At 44.4% G+C, this 19,963-nt stretch overlaps 1 protein-coding gene across 1 annotated transcript in view; it reads left to right on the forward strand.

Moving 5' to 3' along the window:
* LOC116985102 (serine/threonine-protein kinase 33-like) overlaps window positions 1-19,963 on the forward strand; it is a 60,133-nt gene that overhangs the window by 4,113 nt on the left and 36,057 nt on the right. Inside the window, exon 2 of the mRNA XM_033039522.1 lies at window positions 2,091-2,210. Within this exon, the coding sequence (XP_032895413.1) occupies window positions 2,094-2,210 (117 nt within the window). The 5' untranslated portion in view covers window positions 2,091-2,093. The remainder of the gene's footprint in view (window positions 1-2,090; window positions 2,211-19,963) is intronic.

The following is a 19,963-nucleotide window of genomic DNA, read 5'->3' on the forward strand; positions in this document are numbered from 1 at the left end:
GTTCTGTATTTATTTATGCCTGCAATATTATGTTGTGCTGAAGCAAAGCAAGAATTTCATTGTCCTATCTGGGACACATGACAATAAACTCTCTTGAGTCTCTTGAATCTTGAATCTTGAATCAGGGTCCGTAGAACATGTATTCCGTCAGTAGCAGGTAACCTCACCTGAGATCTTAGAACATGGTTGGAATTTCAGTGCATGCTTACAGAGAGCACTCCAGACAGTGTCTGCTCTTAAGAGGAAGCAGATGTTATATTGAAGATATCAGATATCCACTCTGAAATCAAAAATACACCACACCATTTTTTACCTAGAGGAACCTTAAACTATGGGGAGGTGTTCATCTTTTAGCATGCCCTGGTGGTGTTTTAGTTTAGCTTAGAGATACAGCATTGAAACAGGCCCTTCGGCCCACCAAGTCCACGCTGACTATCGGTCACCCATTGCTATTTTATCCCACTTTCTCATCTACTCCCGACACACTAGGGGCAATTTTTACAGAGGTCAATTATCCTACAAGCCTGCACGACTTTGCGATGTGGGAGGAAACCAGAGGGTCCAGAGGAAACCCACACGGTCACAGGCATAATGTGCAAACTCCACACAGACAGCACCCGAGGACAGGATCGAACCCGGGTCTCTGGTTCTGTGAGGCAGCGGCTCTACCAGCTGCGCCACTCTGATGTCCTGGTTAACCTCCATCTTGGGACTTAGATCTCTGCCCACCTTAACTCTTGGACCGTGAAGAGTTTTAGTAAATGATAAAGATAATGATATTTTCTGTTGTTAATTCTTTCCAATATGAGTTTGCTATATAAAGCAATACTTGTCAACTGAAGTCGATGTGATTTCCCCATGGTCTTTATTGATGCAGCCACAATCAATGATGAAGGTCAATAAGAATTAACTAAGACAATCTCTGCTGTCTGCAGTCACACCTAAGATAAAGAAAGGTGATTGTGTTTGTTCGAACTCAATCACCTCAACCCTATGATATCACTAAAAAAAGACACATAATGCTGGAGTAACTCTGCGGGACAGGCAGCATCTCTGGAGAATATGGATAGGTGATGCCTTGGGTCAGGACCCTTCTTTAAGGCTGATTTTGGGGGGTTGTGGGAGAAAGCCGGAAGAGAGGAGGAGCAGGACAAACCCTGGCAAGTGATAGGTGGACACGTGTTTTTTTATGGACAAATGTTTGGCCAAAAGCCAGGGATGAAAAGACAAAAGGTGTGAGATAAGGGTAGAAGAATTGTGAAGCCAGAGGAAGGAATATAGGTGGTAGGGGAGAGGGGGGAATGGGTGTGAGTCCCAAGTCCAGGTTGGGCACAGGGATGAGAAAGGGGTGGAAAAAACAGATGGGGAAGAACGGGGGTGGGGGTGTTTGTTTGTAGGTTAGATGCTGCCTGACCCGCTGAGCTACCTGAGCACTTTGTGTCTATTTGTATAAACCAGAATCTATCGTTCTCTGTGTCACCTAAGATATCTTTATAGTCATAACCTCAGTTCCTCAGCATATGACTGATACAAGTCAGCAGAGAGGCATGTCTGGTAAAACCGCAACCTCACAGAGCTAGAGACCTGGGTTCGATCCTGCCTTGGGAGCTGTGTGCGTGGAGTCTGCAGGAGACCATTGGGGTCAATCACTAGTTACATTCAAGAAGTAGACTGATAGGTATTTGGTCAATTAAGTGAACAAACTTGGTATTGAGGTTGGTCTGCACGGTGGTGCAGCCGGTAGAGTTGCTGCCTTACAGTGCCAGAGACCCAGGTTCAACCCTGACCTCAGGTGCTGCTGTCTGTACGGAGTTTGTACGTTCTCCCCGTGATCGCATGAGTTTTCCCCGGTTTCCTCCCACATCCCAAAGATGTGCAGGTTTGTAGGTTAAATAGCCCTCTGTAAATAGTTCCCAGGGTGTAGGGGGGACGGGACGAGAAAATGGGATAGCGTTGAACCAGTGTGAACAGGTCAGTGTGGACTCGGTGGGCTGTAGGGACTGTTGCCATGCTGTATCAATCTATCAACCATTCAAAAGAATAACTCAAAAACTAATGCATTCTGTGCCATCTGCTTTTTTCATTGAAAGGTGATGGTTGAAAAAGAACTTGAATTTTCTTATGCAAAAATGGCCTTTCTGCGAGGTTTTTCCAATGGGATGGAGTCCATCGTACCACACACAAGGATCGAGGATGAATCTGTTATCAAGGTAGCGTCTTACCGCCCTTCTATTTACATCTTAAAGCCACCAGAATTATCACTTAATTCCCAACAAAATGATAAATTATATATTTTTATTATATGCATTGTGTGATGAACATAGATGATTCCTTGTTATTGAGCTACAGGGAGAGGTTGGGCAGGCTAGGATGCAATTCCTTGGAGCATAGCAGGATGAGAGGTCATCTTAGGGAGGTGTATACAATCAGGAGGGGAATAGTTAGGTTAGATGCACAGATATTTTACCCAGAGTAGGGAAATCAAGAACCAGATGTTCAAGATGAGAGGGGAAAGATTTAAGAGGAACCTGAAGGGCAACCTTTTCACACAGCGGGTGGTGGGTATATGGAACGAGCTGCCGGGGAAGGTAGTTAAGACAGAAACTATAACAACGTTTAAAAGACATTTGGACAGGAACATGGTTTATAGGGATCTGGGCCAAAAGTGGGCAAATGGGACAAACGTAGATGGGGCATCTTGGATGGTGTGGACAGGTTGGGCTAGAGGGCCCGTTTCATGATGTATGACTCTATGACTCCATTGAAAAGTGTAAAGGTTTACTGTTGTAAGTAGAGTTTCAAGCTGCAGACAACCCAAATCCATAGATGTTGAACATCAGCTCTTTGCGACAGAAATCCTCTCTGATTTTGGCTTCCAATGTGTTCGAAACATAGAAACATAGAAAAATAGGTGCCATTCGGCCCTTCAAGCCAGCACTGCCATTCAATATGATCATGGCTGATCATCTAAAATTAGGACCCCGTTCCTGCTTTTTCCCCATATCCCTTGATTCCTTTGGCCCTAAGAGCTAAATGTTACGTGCTTAACACGGGCAATGACGAGACAGAGTACAAAAAGGAGATAGAAAACTGAGGAATGTGGCGTCAGGACAACAATATCTCTCTCCGTGTCAGCAAGATGAAGGAGATAGTCATTGACCGTGCTGTTTGTGTGGGGCTGTACATGGTATAGCAATGGAGTTGTTGCCTTACAGCACCAGAGACCTGGGTTCGATCCTGACTATGGGTGCTGTCTGTACAGAGTTGTACGTTCTCCCTGTGACTGCATGGGTATTCTCTGGGTGCTCCGCAATCCTCCCACACTCCAAGGACACACATATATGGAGGGTAACTTGGCTTCAGTGAAAAATAGTAAATAGTCCCTAGTGTGTAGGATGGTGCTAGTGTACGGGGGTCACTGGTTGGTGCGGACTCGGTGGGCCAAAGGGCCTGTTTCCGCACTGTATCTCTAACCTAAACTAAATGTAGAAACGAAGAACTGCAGATGTTGGATTATACACAAAAGGACACAAAGTGCTGGAGTAACTCAGCGGGCAAGGCAGCGTCTCTGGAGAACATGGATCGGTGACTTTTCTCGTCGAGATTTTTTGAAGAAGGCTCCCAACCCACAACATCGACTATCCGTGTTCTCCGGAGATGCTGCCTGACCCACTGAGTTACTCCAGCACACTGTGTCCTTTTCCGTTTGATTTCAGGCTTTCTTTAACTCCATTTCCTTTGCACTTGGGTTAACAATGTCCCTTTGGCCTTGCTGCGCGAAGGAGAGTTGCCAGGAGATGAACGGAGAGGTCCTGAAGTATCCACGTCATTGCAAGAAAATGAGAAAAATCGCAACATTACCTCAACCATTTTGTGGAATCTATTCACGATTAATATTTTCCATTGCGCACGATGTCCCATGCTGTGTGGTAGACAGAGCTAATTAAACCATTGTTCTGTGCTCTGCTCTTTAATCATTCCATGCCTTATTCCAGTCCACACCACCTCGACATATTTATTAGACTAATAACGCTGAGTGCCGCTAATGTTCACACTGGTTTCTGATTACATACCCAAGGCCGTTGTTACGGCAATGGTGCAGAACACAAGGCCATGGACTGTCCATTCAGCCCCTCAGTCCTGTGCTAGCATTCATGACTGTTCTGCACCTGAGATCCTGTTACTGTCTTATGTTCATAGTGAGGGGTGATCTTATAGGGGTGTGTAAGTTTGTGAGGGGAATAGATAGGGCGACTGCAGAGTAGGGGAATTAAGAACCAGAGGACATGGCTTTAAGGTGAGAGGGGAAACATTTAACAGGAACCTGAGGGATATCTTTTTCACACAGAGACTGGTGGGTATATGGAATGAGCTGTCAGAGGAAGTAGTTGAGGCATTCAACATTCAAAAGACATTTGGACAGGTACATGGATAGGAAAGGTTTAAGGGAATATGGGGCCAACATGGGCAGGTGTGACTAGTGTAGATGGGGAATCTTGTTCGGCATGGAGAAGTTGGGCCGAAGGGCCTGTATCCGTGCTGCATGGCTCGATAGTACTGCAAGAAATTGCAGATTGTTGTGGTCACAGCCCAGCTCATGTACCCCGGTCAACTCCATCCACACCACCCTGCCTTAGGAAAGCAGCCAACATAATCAAGGACCACTCACATTCTCTCTTCTCATCTCTGCCGTCGGGCAGGAGATACAAAAGCTGGAGAGCACTTGCCACCAGCGCTTCTTCCCTGCTGTTATAAGGGTCTTGATTGGATCTTTGGGGTCAAGGAAAGAGCGTTCACGTCGCGGCCCTTTTTCCACCAATCTTTCCACCACCACGCACAAGAAGCACAAGAAGCGCAAGACAGACACCATTGTGTGCAGATGCCGAGAAGTGTGTTCAGCTCTGGCTGAACAACATCTAATCTTGTGTGTGGACTCGATAAGAAGAGAGAGGTGGATCTCTTAAACAAAGGATGATTTCTTGATCTTCCAATCTACCCCTTTGCGGCTTTTGCACTTATTATGCCACAGCACTTTCTCTGTAGATGTAACCAGAGTCTGAAGAAGGGTTCCAACCCGAAACATCACCTATTAGTTACTCTTCACCAGAGATGCTGCCTGATCCACTGAGTTATCCCAGCATTTTGTGTTTATCCTCGGTGTAAACCAGCATCTGCAGTTCCTTCCTACACACTGTATTATGCATTTTGTTTCCCATCTCTTTTGCATCACCTGTTGAATGTAGTGTGGTTTGGTTGTACTCATGAATGGTATGGTTTAATCTGTTAGCACGTGAATCGACGATTTTCCCTGTACCTCGGTACTCGAGAACAAAGAGGGATTATTGGGGACTACAATCTATATTTTGTAACGTTGTCAGCACCCTTTACATGGCGACTCTTTGCACACTTGTGTATGTGAAGCAAAGAATCTCACTTGTGTATGCAAAGCAAAGAATCGCAGTAGAGCTGCTGCCTTACTGCGCCAGAGACCCGGGTTCGATCCTGACTATGGGTGCTGGCTGTGGAATTTGTACGTTCTCCCTATGACCATGTGGGTTTTCTCCGGGTGCTCCAGTTTCCTCCCACACTCCAAAGACAAACAGGTTTGTAGTTTAATTGGCTTCAGTAAAATTGTAAATGGTCCCAAACGTGTAGGATAGTGCTAGTGAACGGGATGATAGCTAGTCGGTGTGGGCTCGGTGGGCTGAAAGGCCTGTTTACAAGCTGTATCCCCAAAGTCTAAAGTCTAAATCAAAAAAAGAAAAATACTTCTCTTCAGAATTCATCACTCTTGTGGGATTTCAATTTTTTATTAGACCAAACTTTTCTTTGTTCCCACACACAAGATATTAGACATACGTATAACACTTGAATCGTTCTGTTCTTCCATCATCCCTTTTCTCTTGTTCCTATCTGTCTTGCTGAGATCCAAGGTGTATAGCACAAAGTGGTGGAGAAACTCAGAGGGTCAGGCAGCATCTGTGGCAGGAGTGGACAGACGGTGTTTCCAGGACGGGACCCTTCTTCAGACTGGGCACGAAGTGCTGGAGGAACTCAGAGGGTCAGGCAGCATCTGTGGAAGGAATGAACATGCAGCGTTTCGGGTCAGGACCCTTCTTCCAACCTGTACATTCCCTCCACAGATGGAAGGTGTCTGACCTGCTGAGTTCCTCCAGCACTTCGTGTTTTGCTCACTATTCCAGCATCTGCAGTTCCTTGCGTCTCCACTATCATTTTTGATCAGACGCAGGTAAAAGATCTGATCCACTGTTTAAAAAACATCTCCTTGATGTCCAGTCTAACAACTGGTCTTATGGAACATGGAACACTACAGGAGCACACGTAGGCCCATCAAGTGTACTCCGCCATTCAATCATGGGTGATCTATCATTCCCCCTCAACCCCATTCTCCAGGCTTCTCCCCATAACCCCTGACACCCGTACTAATAGAGAATCTATCAATCTCCACCTTAAAAATATCCATTGTCTTGGCCTCCACAGCCATCTGTGGCAATGAATTCCACAGATTCACCACACTCTGACTAAAAAAATCCGCCTCATCTTCCTAAAGGTACGTCTTTTTATTCTGGCCCTCTGGTCCGAGACTCTCCCACTAGTGGAAACATCCCCCCCACATCCACTCTGTCCAGCCCTTTCACTATTCTGTTTAGTTTCAATGAGACCTTCCCCTCTCATGGCCCAGTGCCATCAAACATTCATCATATGTTAACCCAGTCATTCCTGGGATCATTCTCGTAAACCTCCTCTGGACCAAAATGCCATCAATGCCGGATTCTACATAGAACTACCCCATGACACAGAACAGTACAGATCAGGAAAAGGCCCTTCGGCCCACAATATCCATACCGTAAATTAAACTAATCTCTGAACCTCACAAAATAACGGTGATTTTGTTTGCCGTCTTAGTCTACTGATAGCAAGACGTTGAAAAAGTTAAAAGCAAGTTCCATGCCAAGTTTATCGTTCTGACAAATGGCCTACTAATTACTAGCTTCAGAGCGGTATTGCCAATGAATTTGATGGAGAAAATTAACTGAAATATATACTTAATGTGTCATTATTAAATATTAAACTCTGGATATAAAATTAAAACCGAAATCCATCTTAAATGATGGGCAAAACTGATTGTACTTTTCATCCTTAAATTCTGGTAACCAGTGAGATGAAGATTTAATTATATGAAAGACCATGGGATTAAGAATGGGTTGCTATACATTTGATTGAATGCAATAGTGTCCTTAGGATATTAGATCCCTTCATCATTGACTTGAGAGAGACGCAGACTAAATTTAACCTTTTGAAAATTTCAGTGGCATTTTAGCATATAGCGTAAGACAGGACAGTGATGTGCCAGAACTTAATGTTTGCCGTGTGCAGAGTTTTACAATTTAAAATTGAATACTAATCTCTCTGTCCAATTCCTCTGGTCTACATTTTAGTTTAGTTTAGTTTAGAGACACAGCGTGGAAACAGGCCCTTCGGCCCATCGGGTCTGCACCGACCAGCAATCCCTGCATTTTAATACCAACCTACACACACTAGGGACAATTTACACATATACCAAGCCAATTAACCTACTAACCTGTACGTCTTTGGAGTGTGGGAGGAAACTGAAGATCTCGGCGAAAACCCACGTAGGTCACGGGGAGAACGCACAAACTCCGTTTTGATCAAAGGAAGTTATTAATAATGAAAAAATTACAGAACATCTTGAAGAGGTGGCACAAGGAACTGCAGATGCTGATTTACAAAAAGAGTGCTGTAGTAACTCAGTGTGTCAGGCAGCATCTCTGGATAACATGGATAGATGACGTTTTGGGTTGAAGGGCCCCGATATGTCACATATCCATGTTCTCCAGAGATGCTGCCTGACCCGCTGAGTTACTCCAGCACTTTGTGTCTTCTGTTTTTACCTTGTACTGTCTCTGTATATTAAAAATGACTTCACAATGTTCCTTGTTCAAAGGCATCAAATTAAGATACCCAGTTTATTGAGACAGGATTCAAAATATTTTAATTCCATTAAGAACTTTAACCTCAGCTTCCTGAGATGAAATTAAAAAGCTACCATTCAGCGTACACTCCCATATGTATCTGCTATTTGTATTGCACATCTGTTGACCTTATGTAATGCATTGACCTTCCATCTTATGCAATCACCTTTATTATTTTTGATTTAAAGATTGATCGATAGATACTGCATGGATACAGGCGGGAGGATGTGGGAGGAAACCAGAGCACCCGGTGAAAACCAGTTGCACCACAGTGCCACCCTGTAAAATATTGATATGATGTAAACTGTACAATTATAATAGCACTTCAATCCTCCAACATAAAGTAAACGGTTACCTTTCCAAATCATTTCCCGAGCCAGTTTTCCGCTGGAGAAAGCTTGCAAAATTGTGATTTGTCGATTAATTATCAATTAGCTCCCCAGTAGCTTTATGGATCACCCCGATGAGGTGCTTGCTTTCATTGTCCAGTTATGACGTTCATAACAAAAGTTAAAAATTAATGAAGAACTATTATCTAAACAGGCCACGTACTGGAGGAGGACTGGTAGAGCCACTGCCTCACAGCACCAGAGACCTGGGTTCGATACTGACCTCGAGTGCTGTCTGTGTGGAGTTTGCACGTTCCCCCTGTGAGTTTCCTCCGTTTTCCTCCCACATCCCAAAGACGTGCGGGTTTTGTAGGTTAATTGTCCTCTGAAAATCGCCCCTGGTGGGTAGGAAGTGGATGAGAAAGCGGGATAACACAGAACTTGTGTGAACGGGTGATCAATGTTCTGAGTGGACTTGGCGGGCTGAAGGGCCTGTTTCCATGCTGTATGTTTAAATGAAAAACTCAGCGGGTCAGGCCGCATCTGTGGAAGCAATGGGCAGGTGACGTTTCAGGTCGGAATCCATCTTCAGAGTTCCTCCAGCATTTTGTGTTTTGCTCAAGATTCCAACATCTGCAGTTCCATTTGCATAAGTATAAATTTCATTGATCTGTTTCGGGACAATAAAACATTCTTGACCTTTGACACTGATCATTAAGGGCAAACCCCTTGTGAAGAATGTAATGCACTAGCCTGGGTATATTTTAATTGTTAATGTCTGCATTAGATGCAGTGAGGGTGTTTACAGTGGCAAGTGGCAGTAAAATGGAATTAGTGGCTGGGGACTTGATTCTAATAAGTGCTCTATTATGTTGAGGTAGATCTCTTTGAGAACGAGTAAATCATCCGAATACGAGATTGCTGTGTGTTAATTAGAATTAAACCTTTGGGTGCTTCCAGCCAGTGGAAATAAAATTAGAGTTTACTTTCACAGAGGTACCCAAATGCCTGAGTTCCCCCTGAGACCGATTAACTGTTTGAGCTTTCAGCCAGCGTACCATGCTTTGCCCGCTGTTGTTTCTGGTGCTGTTAGCAGGGAAGTTTGTTTGAATGATGTAAGACACATTTAGTACTATCTACCCAAGAGGTGTCATACCCAGCTGCTTCCTGCACACCTTGACTCAACAAAAAGCCTGCACAAAGGACGTGTAACTTGAGGGCACCTTGTTAATTCACATTCTTTTGAAGCTAAGAGCTTCATTAACCAGCTCGTTAGAAGAACGTGTGCCTGTATTACAATAGACTGTGGAGAGATACCCTCTGAGCTTTGTCGCATCTTCAAAGCCCGGAGCCTTGGAGGGAATAATATGGAGACAGCGGAACGGAAGAAAGCCATTCAGCCCCTCTAGGCTGTTCTGTCATTCAATTAGATAACCAGCTTTGGAAATGGAAGATTGGCAGATCAGCCTGGCCAAACTTCTCAACGTGGGATTCGTGATTCAGACTTTATTTTGCCCTGTTTTTTTAATTAAGCACAGTGCAACTTCATTTCTAGGGAGATAGACTGTGTGTGGAGATGTTTAATGCAGAGAGAGTGGCTATGTGGCTAATTAAGCTATTTTACTTACTTAAACCATGAGACCATGCAGTTTTTGTTGGAATGCAGTTTAAAGAGACCAACTTGTAAGGCAAGGTTAAAAGCTCTCAAGGTGAGATCAAATATTATGGCTTGCTGTCAGTCTAAAAGCTCCCAGGAATGTTGCTGATCAGTTTAATAAGCATTTTTAGTTTCTTAAAGTTATTGAAATAAAGTTGTGTTGGAGCGGTACCTCTCTGTTACCTAAAAACCTTTGGTAAGCCATGTCTTAGATTGGAGACACAAAATGCTGGAGTAACTCAGCGGGACAGGCAGCATCTCTGGAGAGAAGGAATGAGTGACATTTCGGGCCGAGACCCTTCTTCAGACCTTCTCCAGAGATGCTGCCGGTCCCGCTGAGTTACTCCAGCATTTCGAGTCTATCTTCGGTGTAAACCATCATCTGCAGTTCCTTCCCACACATGTCAGATGGTTCTTGTCAAACCGATAGTTTAGCGATACAACATGGGAACAAGCCCCACGACCCACCGAGTCCACACCGACCATCGATCGCCCGCTCGCACCAGTGCCATGTCATCCCACTTTCTCATCCACGCCATGGAGCAATTTACAGAAGGGTCAATTAACCTACAAACCCGCACGTCTTTGGGATGTGGGAGGAATCCGGAGCACCCAGAGAAAACCCATTCCATTGTCGGAGAACGTGCAAACTCCACACAGACAGCAGCCAAGATCAGGATTGAACCAGGGTCTCTGGCGCAGTAAGGGAGCAGCTCTACCACTGTGTCACTGTGCTGCCCTGTTTTGCATTGGTCATTCATATGTTTAATTTCAATCCATTTTCGAGTCTAAATTTAATGTAATTGACCTCAACAAGTCCATTACGGTAGTTTATATTAAACAGTAGTTACACAATATAGTCATTGAGCTGAATAGGAAAAAAATGGCCACGGCCTCCCTTGTCCACGTTGGCATACTGGGCTAGTCCCATTTGCTCACATTTAGCCCATATCCCTATAAACCAAATCCATATATCTGCCTAAGAAGGAATTGCAGATGCTGGAAAATCGAAAATCCAAGGGTTTCGTCCCGAAACGTTGCCTATCTCCTTCGTTCCATAGATGCTGCATCACCCGCTGAGTTTCTCCAGCATTTTTGTGTACCATATATCTGTCCAAATGTCTTTTAAAGGTCATAATTGTATCTGCTTCACCAGCTACCTCTGGCAGCTCATTCTAGATACGAACCACTGTCTGAGTTAAAATGTAGCCCCTGAGATCTCTTCTCACACATTTCCTTTAAACATTGTCACTCTCACCTTAAAGCTATGCCCTTTAGTTTTGAATGACTAATTAAATGTATGGATGATGTAGGCCCTTCGGCCCACCGAGTCCATGCCGACCATCGATCGCCCGTTCACACTAGTTCTATGTTATCCCACGTTCTCATCCACTCCCGACACACCCGGGGCAATTTACAGAGGGCCAAGCTGCACATCTTTGGGATGTGGGAGGAAACCGGAGCACACGGAGGAAACCCACGCGGTTACAGAAGAACGTGCAAACTCCACACACACAGACAGCACCCGAGGTCAGGATTGAATCCAGATCTCTGGCGCTGTGAGGCAGCAGCTCGACCAGCCTCTAAATATACAAATTGAACCATATTACCAAAATGGTGGCTAAGAATTAGTTCCTCTTTGCAGTTCGTTTATTTATCTCATGTTATCCGGGAAAACAAGATTACACTTCCCCAGACCTCCAGCTTATAATATAACGCACCATTAAATGAAAATTCTTAAAGAGCATAGCAAACTAAATCAGTGCTTTTATAACAGCTCTGCAGTGAATTAATATTGACGTAGCAATTACTTTTCATGAATGATGCTCCAGAATTCTGAAAAAATCGACAAGCTATTTTAATTCCTCTCATGCTCACAGTCAAAATGGAATATTATTGAACACGCGGGGATTAAGCAACATTTTAAATTAAATCAGGCATCTGTAAAGAAAGAGAGAAAATAAAATAAAATAGCACTTCAATTGACGGCTGTTTGAGTGATGTGTTTGTGCGTGTAACCAGTTATAGGGCAGTCTAAAGCTTGTTATTTAGCATGTAAAAGCCAAGAAATGTAACACGCATAAAAATGAATGGTGGAAATATCACGTTGGTAAATCCTGGTACAATATAGGGTAACATACTAAATGTTTTTTTAAATCGGCCGCAGTTTGAATGCACAATTATTTGATGTTTTCTTCATGTAATATTAATCCATTCTTCGGTTTGTTTGTTTTTAAAGCCTCTACCAGTTCAAGGCTTACAAGTTGTCCTAGTTCCCTTTCATTATCCACCGATTCCTTTCATTCCCAGGCATTATAAGACAATAGCAGCATTGCGTGCTTTCATACCCATGGCTTCCATGTGGCTGGTCCAGGACAAATTGTTTTCTTTCTTTTGATTTCTTCTTTGATTTTCCCTTTGCCTTCAAACCTGTCCCTGTTGCTTTTCAAAAAATCCTCGTCACATATTTTTGTTTGTTGTCAGAAGCCACATCATTTACGCCGAAAATAGACACAAAGTGCTGGAGTAAGTCAGCGGGACGGGCAGCATCGCTGGAGGGGAGGAATGGGTGACGTTTCGGGTCGAGACCCTTGTTTGGACTAACATACTGGGCTACATCCACAACTCTCTGCAATTTCAGAGAATTTTGGATTTCGCCCAGTCCATCACACAGACCAGACTCCGCACCCACTGACTCCCTCGATATTCCAGTTAAGTTTAGTTTAGTTTATTATTGTCACGTGTACCGAGGTACAGTGCAAAGCTTTTTTGTTGCGTGCTATCCAGTCAGCTAAAAGACTATACATGATTACAATGAAGTCTTCCACAGTGTACAGCTAAAGAATAAAGGGTATAACATTTAGTTCAAGGTAAAGATCGATGAAGCCTGATGAAGGATAGTTCAAAAGTCTTCAATGAGATGGATGGTAGGTGTAGGACTGCACTCTGGTCGGTGAGAGGACGGTTCAGTTGCCTGATAACAGTTAGGAAGATTCCGTCCCTTAAACTGGAAGTGTGCATTTTCAATATTCTGTACCTCTTGCCTGATGGGAGAGGGGAGAAGAGGGAGTGACCGGGGATGAGATTTGCCCCTGATTCTATTGGTGGCCTTGTCGAAGCAACGTGAAGTGTAGATTGGTGTCAATGGTTATTCATTGTTGCATATTCAACAATAAATAACTAAACATTATGTTCTGGGCTACGTCCACTATTCTCTCCAATGTCTTGCTGTCTTGGATGGGGCTATTTTCAACCCATGCAGTGATGCATCCCGATAAAATGCTTTCTACAGTGCATCTGCAGAAGCTGGTGAGAGTTATTGGGGACATGTCGAATTTCCCAAGCCTTATAAGAAAATAGCAGTACTGCGTGCTTTCTTACCCATAGCTCGATGTGGCTGGTCCTGGACAAAATTGCCAGCGATATTTATTCCTAAGAACCTGAAGCTTTTGACCGTCTCTTCCTCAGCGCCATCAGTGTAGACTGGGTTGTGTGTGCTGCTTCCCTTCCTGAAGTCAATCACAATCTCCTTTGTCTTGCTCACATTGAGGGTGAGGTTGTTGACTTCACGCTGCCTCGGAGAAAGCAAATCAACATAATCAAAGACCTTTCCCTCTCTGGTTTTTCCGTCTTCTGTCCCCATCTGCAATTTTTTTTGTGTCTCCAATATAATGTCCAGTTTAGTGAGTTACAGTATTAGTGAAATGCCAACCCCAAAAGGTGCAAAGGCGGATGGAATACGGATAAAGATGGTGTGTAATAAGCACTAAATGCTGGGAACAATCGTAACCCAGGCAACATCCAGGGAAACAATTAACGGGGAGAGCATTACAGGCGAAATACTTCACCGGATCTTTGGATCAGAGGGAATGAACAAGCTTGAGATCTTTATTGTATCAACTCCACCACTCCGACATTCCCAACCTCATCCCACATATGGAAACATCTTCTGACAAGGAGATACTTTGCTGCCCATTGTATGGTTCCAACAGGAGCTTGCTACATGGAGTAAGTAGTTGATAAAATGAATGAATAAGTTTATTGGCCAAGTATTCACATACAAGGAATTTGCCTTGGTGCTCCGCCCGCAATGACAACGTGACATACAGTGACAGTTAGGAATTACACACAAGAACATTAAAACCAAACACGAAAGTCACGGTCATGGCCGTAGAACCATACAGCATAGAAACAGGCCCTTCAGCCCAACTTGTTTGTGCCGACCAAGATGCCCCATCTAGGTCCCAATCCCATCTGCCCACATTTGCCCCTTATCCCTCTAAACCTTTTCTATCCGTAAAGGATGAAGTCCGGAAGGACAGCAAACAAGAGAGAAAGAACTAAAAGTAAAAACTGACACCATGAGATGTAAATCAAAACAGTAAATGCCGATGAATATCTTCGGCCCATCACGTCCATGCTGGATCTCTAAAACTAAACTAATTTAGGAATATGGGAATAGTGTGGCTGAGACAGGTTAGCATGGACACAGTGGGCCGAAGGGCAAAGTCATAGTCATAGATCCTTACAGCGTGGAAACAGGTCCATCAGCCCAACTTACCCACAGCAACCAACATGTTCCATCTACAGTCGTCCCACCTGCCTACATTTGGCCCATATCCCTCTAAACCTGTCCTATCCATGTACCTGTCCAAATGTTTCTTAAATGTTGAGATAGTACCTGCCTTAACTATTTCTTCTGGCATCTAATTCCATATACCCACCACCCTTTGTGTGGAAAGGTTCAGAGTCCTATTAAATCTTCGCCCCTCCACTCCCCCCCCTCACCTTAAACCTTGTCCTGTGCTGCACGACTCTATGCCTATTCATTTGATGGAACCACCTCAAAGGCTCAGTGGTTGCTCCCTGCCTCTACATCCCTGCGAGCTGATCTCTCTTTGATGGTCTTGTTAGCCGAACCAAGAATGAGAAAGAAAAAGCTGACAAGGTCTTATCCAAAGCCAACTCCGCTGAAGAAATACTGTGAGCGGGGTGGCACGAGTGTGACAGCCACAGTGAAGAAAGTAGACTCAAAAAAGCTGGTGTAACTCAGCGGGACATTGAGATGCTGCCTGTCCCGTTGAGTTACTCCAGCATTTTGTGTCCACCTTCGATTTAAACCAGCATCTGCAGTTCTTTCCGAGGAAAATGATAGCTCCAAGTTAAACCTTCAACTGTTAACTTCTTAACATAGAATCCATTACTTGGCGAAATTTAATCGGAATGCTGCTGGCCATTCAAATTAAAAAAGTAGCTTTAATGAGGTCTCAGTCCCCGATTTCAGCATCGATTTTCAGCACCTGCCTGCTCTAAAGAACCAATATAATCCTCCTTTCTCTAAGGCATGCTGTGGGATGGGCACTGAGGCAGGGCAGGAATGATATGAATTATTACCATCTTTAACCTTCAGTGCTTACTCCTTTTAGTGCTCCGGTTTTTATCAGCGATCCTTCGAAACCGTCAGAACTGTCTACACCAGAGCTCACTTTCCTCTGCAGTACCCAAGGTCTTACCCAGAGGATTCAATTAAATGGCTGCCTTGGTAGTTGCTAACTCCCTTATTAGGCTTATTAATTCCATGAAGAAAGTCAATATCTTCCACTGTAAATTGGGCTCTGCTGTGCTCGGTGAGTGAATTCTATTAGACACCTCTTTTGTCAATATAGGTTAACAGATTTAAACTGAATCTATGGAGTCTGCAGAGATGATTCAATGATCTCAGGTCCCGGTGGAGAAATGTACTCATCTATAGTGTGGATTGCAAAGAGGAACATGTAGTGGAATTGCAACATGCTGACACGCTGGCTCAGGTGATCATAAGATGATAAAGTCATAAGTGATAGGGGAAGAATTAGGCCATTCACCCCATCAAGTCTGCTCCGCCATTCAATCATGGCTGATTCAAAATCATCCTCCTAACCCCATTCTCCTGCCTTCTCCCTATAACCTCTGACACAGAGGTTATAGGGAGAGTGGTGAATCTCACAGAGAGTGGTGATCTCTGGACTCTCTGCCACAGAAGGTAGCTGAGGCCAGTTCATTGGCTATATTTAAGAGGGAGTTAGATGTGGCCCTTGTGGCTAAAGGGATCAGGGGGTATGGAGAGAAGGCAGGTACAGGATACTGAGTTGGATGATCAGCCATGATCATATTGAATGGCGGTGCAGGCTCGAAGGGCCGAATGGCCTACTCCTGCACCTATTTTCTATGTTTATATGTTTCTATGACACCCGCACTAATCAAGAATAAGGTGGAGGAGATTTGAGAGCACACAGGTAACACAGAGAGTGAGGATCTTCAACCCTTTTTTGAAGAGTCTACAACTTTTTTCTGACCCAAAACGTCACCTTTTCCTTTTTTCCAATGACGCTGCCTGGCCGGCTGAGCTACTCCAGCATTTTGTGTCTATCATTTATTTTTAAGCCAGGCGAACTGTATTGGTAAACACAAGGAACTGCAGATGCTAGTTTTCCAAAAACGACGCAAAGTGCTGGAGAAACTCAGCGGGTCAGGCAGAATCTCTGGAGAACACAGATAAGGCCTTTCGTCAGACCGATTGTAGGGTGGGAAGGGGGAGGGGGGGGGGGGGGGGGGGTGGGGTTGGAAGAAAGTTGGAAGAGAGGAGGGGCAGGATAATGTATGGGAGGTAATAAGTGAACACAGGGAAGGGTTTTGATAGCCAAATGGTTGGACAAAGGCCAGAGATGGGAAAAAAAGGGGAGAGGGGAGAAGGGGAGAAAGGGGGGTGTGGAGAAAGCGGAGGCCACAAGTGGGGAGAGTTAGACATATTTTGGGGTTTCAATCTTCCTACCATTGTGTTGTAAGTTACCCAAGCGGAATATGAGGTGCTGTTCCTCCAGTTTGCGTGTGGCTTTCACTTTGGAAATGGAGGAAGCCGAGAATAGAAAAGTCAGCGTGGGAAAACAAGGAACTGCAGATGCCGATTTACAAAAGGCGACACGAAGAAGGTACAGAAGCTTGACAGCGCGCACCACCAGACTCAGGAACAGCTTCTTCCCCTCTGTTATCAGGCTTCTGAACGGTCCTTCCATAAGCTAAGGTACTGTCCGATTCACCTCTACCCCATTGCAGACATAGGACTTTGTCTCTGGAACTGATGCACTATAATGCTGAGAACTATATTCTGCACTCTGTGTCTTGCCTTGAGTTTGACCTGATTGTATTTATGTATAGTATTATCCGATCTGATTGGAAAGCATGCAAAACAAAGCTTATCACTGTACCTCAGTACACATAACAATAATAAACTTAAACCAAACACAAAGTATTTGAGCAAGGCCCTATACACGGAACTTTGCATGCCACAAGTTAATAGTTACTAATTAATAGAATATATTGTTCTCGGGTGACTAACTGTTGTATAACAGTAAACTGAGATTCATGTCTGACTAATACAATTAAGATGCTTAGTTTTATTGTTTAGAATGATAAATTACTTCTAGACTGTGTCAACCAAGCTTTTGATATCAAATCTGACATCAGTCATATTTGGGATCAAATCCCTGGAAGTATATGATTAGCTGCTTGAAGCAACTTATTAGCAGACGGTATGCAAGAATAGGTCATTATTTTCCGATTCCAAAGAACGAGGCTAATAGAAAAGCCGGGATAATTTGTTTGAAGTCCGTGACGCATCGCGCCCAGATGGCTCACATCAGAGAGCAGTGGGGTTTTAAATGTTAAGCGATCTGGAATAGTTAAATGGAAGCCTTTCTTTTAGCTCCAGAGTCACAGCGACTCTGCTCGGCTGATGGCTCTGTGTAAAGTCTCACGTATTTGCCAGCAGCAGCTCCGGGAAACTGTTCATGGTCTTCGATGTTATCAGCTAGCAACGGCGCAGAGGCGTGGCAGACGGGTGACGGAATGTGGCGGGCTCGGTCTTGTTGTGTTTGAGATTACCTGGTCAACCTGCGGCCCGGCCGGTGACCCTGAAAGGAATTTGCGCCTTAAATCTTGCGGCGCGGCTATAAATCCCTCACCTCAGTCATCAGCTGGTTCAGCCATCACATGGGAAAAGCAAGATCCTTCAGCCCAAAAGGACACAGTGCTGGAGTGACTCAGTGGGTCAGGCAGCACATCTGGAGAACATGGGAACGTGATGTTTTGGATTGAGAACCTTTTTTAGACCGATTGTAAGGGGGGTGGGGGGAGAAAGCTAGAAGAGGGGAGAGGCCAGATAAAGTGTGGCAGGGAATAGGTGAACACATCATCCCCCGACATGCACATTATCTCCAACGTAATCCCACCATATCAATCTGTTGAATAGCGGAGTGCCCATGAAAATCAAAACATGCCAAATATCATGAGAGGAATAGATCAGGTAGATGCACAGTCTCTAGTCCAGAGTGGGGGAATCGAGGACCAGAGGACATGGATTTAAGGTGAAGGGGAAAAAATGTAATAGGAATCTGAGGGGTGACTTTTTCACACAAAGGGTGGTGGGCGAATGGAACAAGCTGCCAGAGGAGGTCGTTGAGGCTGGGACTATCCCAACGTTTAAGAAAAAGTTAGACAGGTACATGGATAGGACAGGTTTGGAGGGATGTGGGCCAAACGCAGGCAGGTGGGACTAGTATAACTGGGACATGTTGGCTGAAGGGCCTGTTTCCATGCTGTATCACTCTATGACTCTAAATGATTGCCATGGGGGTCAAAACCAACACTTATTTGAATTAAGCTGTGGGTTTAGTTCACTTTTGTTTAGGGATACAGCCTGGCCCTTCGGCCCACAGAGTCCACGCCAGCCATCGATCACCCCTTCACACTCGTTCTGTGTTATCCCACTTTCTCATCCACTCCCTGTACACTAGGGGCAATTTACAGAGGGCCAATTAACCTACAAACCCGCACGTCTTTGAGATGTGGGAGGAAAACCGGGAATGAAACCCACACGGTCACAGGGAGAACGCACAATCTCCACACACAGACAACACCCGAGGTCAGGATTGAACCCGGGTCTCTCGCGCTGTGAGGCAGCAGCTCTACCCGCCGCGCCTCTGTATCACCTCTATTAAAAGAAAGCTAAGCAAAGCCTAAGACGTGAATTAACATTTTATATAATCACTAATTCAGCTTCAAACCAGGACTGTGCATATCCAAGGCAAGATGCCAAAAGCATAAATCCATGTTACTATCTAGTCAGTCGAATAGCCACAGATTTACGGTTTAAATGAAATGACATACAAGTTATGTGCCTTTGCTCCCGTGATATATTCTATGGTGGAGAGGATCTTTATCATGCTACCTGCAACATTTTGATTCTTACTTGGGGAAAAGGAAGTTGTGACCTTGAAGATCAGAAACCGTTTGTTGCTGTTTCTCCATTTCTATCTACCGAGAGACAGCTTCTTAATGCTCCATAATGTACTTTAAACAATCCCTTTAACAGATCAGGACCACTGAATATAAAGCATTCCTTGGGAAACCTCCAGATTCATCATTTTAAAGCAGTGATTTATAAGTTAACAAAGTACAGGAGCAGAATTAAGCCATTCGGCCCATCAAGTTTGCCCCGTAATTCCATCATGGCTGATCTATCTTTCCCTCTCAACTCCATTCTCCTGCCTTCCCCATAACCCCTGACACCCGTACTAATCAAGAAATTTATTATGATTTAGATATTATTACTTCGTGAAATTATTATGACTTATTATATGATTTAGAAGTCCATTCCTAAGAATGGAGATGAGGAGGAATCTCTTTATTAATTGTGAATCTGTCGAAATTGCCACAGAAGGCCGTGGAGGCCGTCATTGTACTTTTAAAGTGAAGATTGATAGGTTCTTGATTAGAAGTGCCCCTGTCCCACTTAGGAAACCTGAACGGAAACCTCTGGAGACTTTGCGCCCCACCCAAGGTTTCCGTGCGGTTCCCGGAGGTTGCAGGTGGTTGTCGGAGGTTGCAGGTAGTGGAAGCAGGTAGGGAGACTGACAAAAACCTCC

This window comes from Amblyraja radiata, chromosome 21 (genome assembly GCF_010909765.2).
Source record: "Amblyraja radiata isolate CabotCenter1 chromosome 21, sAmbRad1.1.pri, whole genome shotgun sequence".
Taxonomy (NCBI): domain Eukaryota; kingdom Metazoa; phylum Chordata; class Chondrichthyes; order Rajiformes; family Rajidae; genus Amblyraja; species Amblyraja radiata.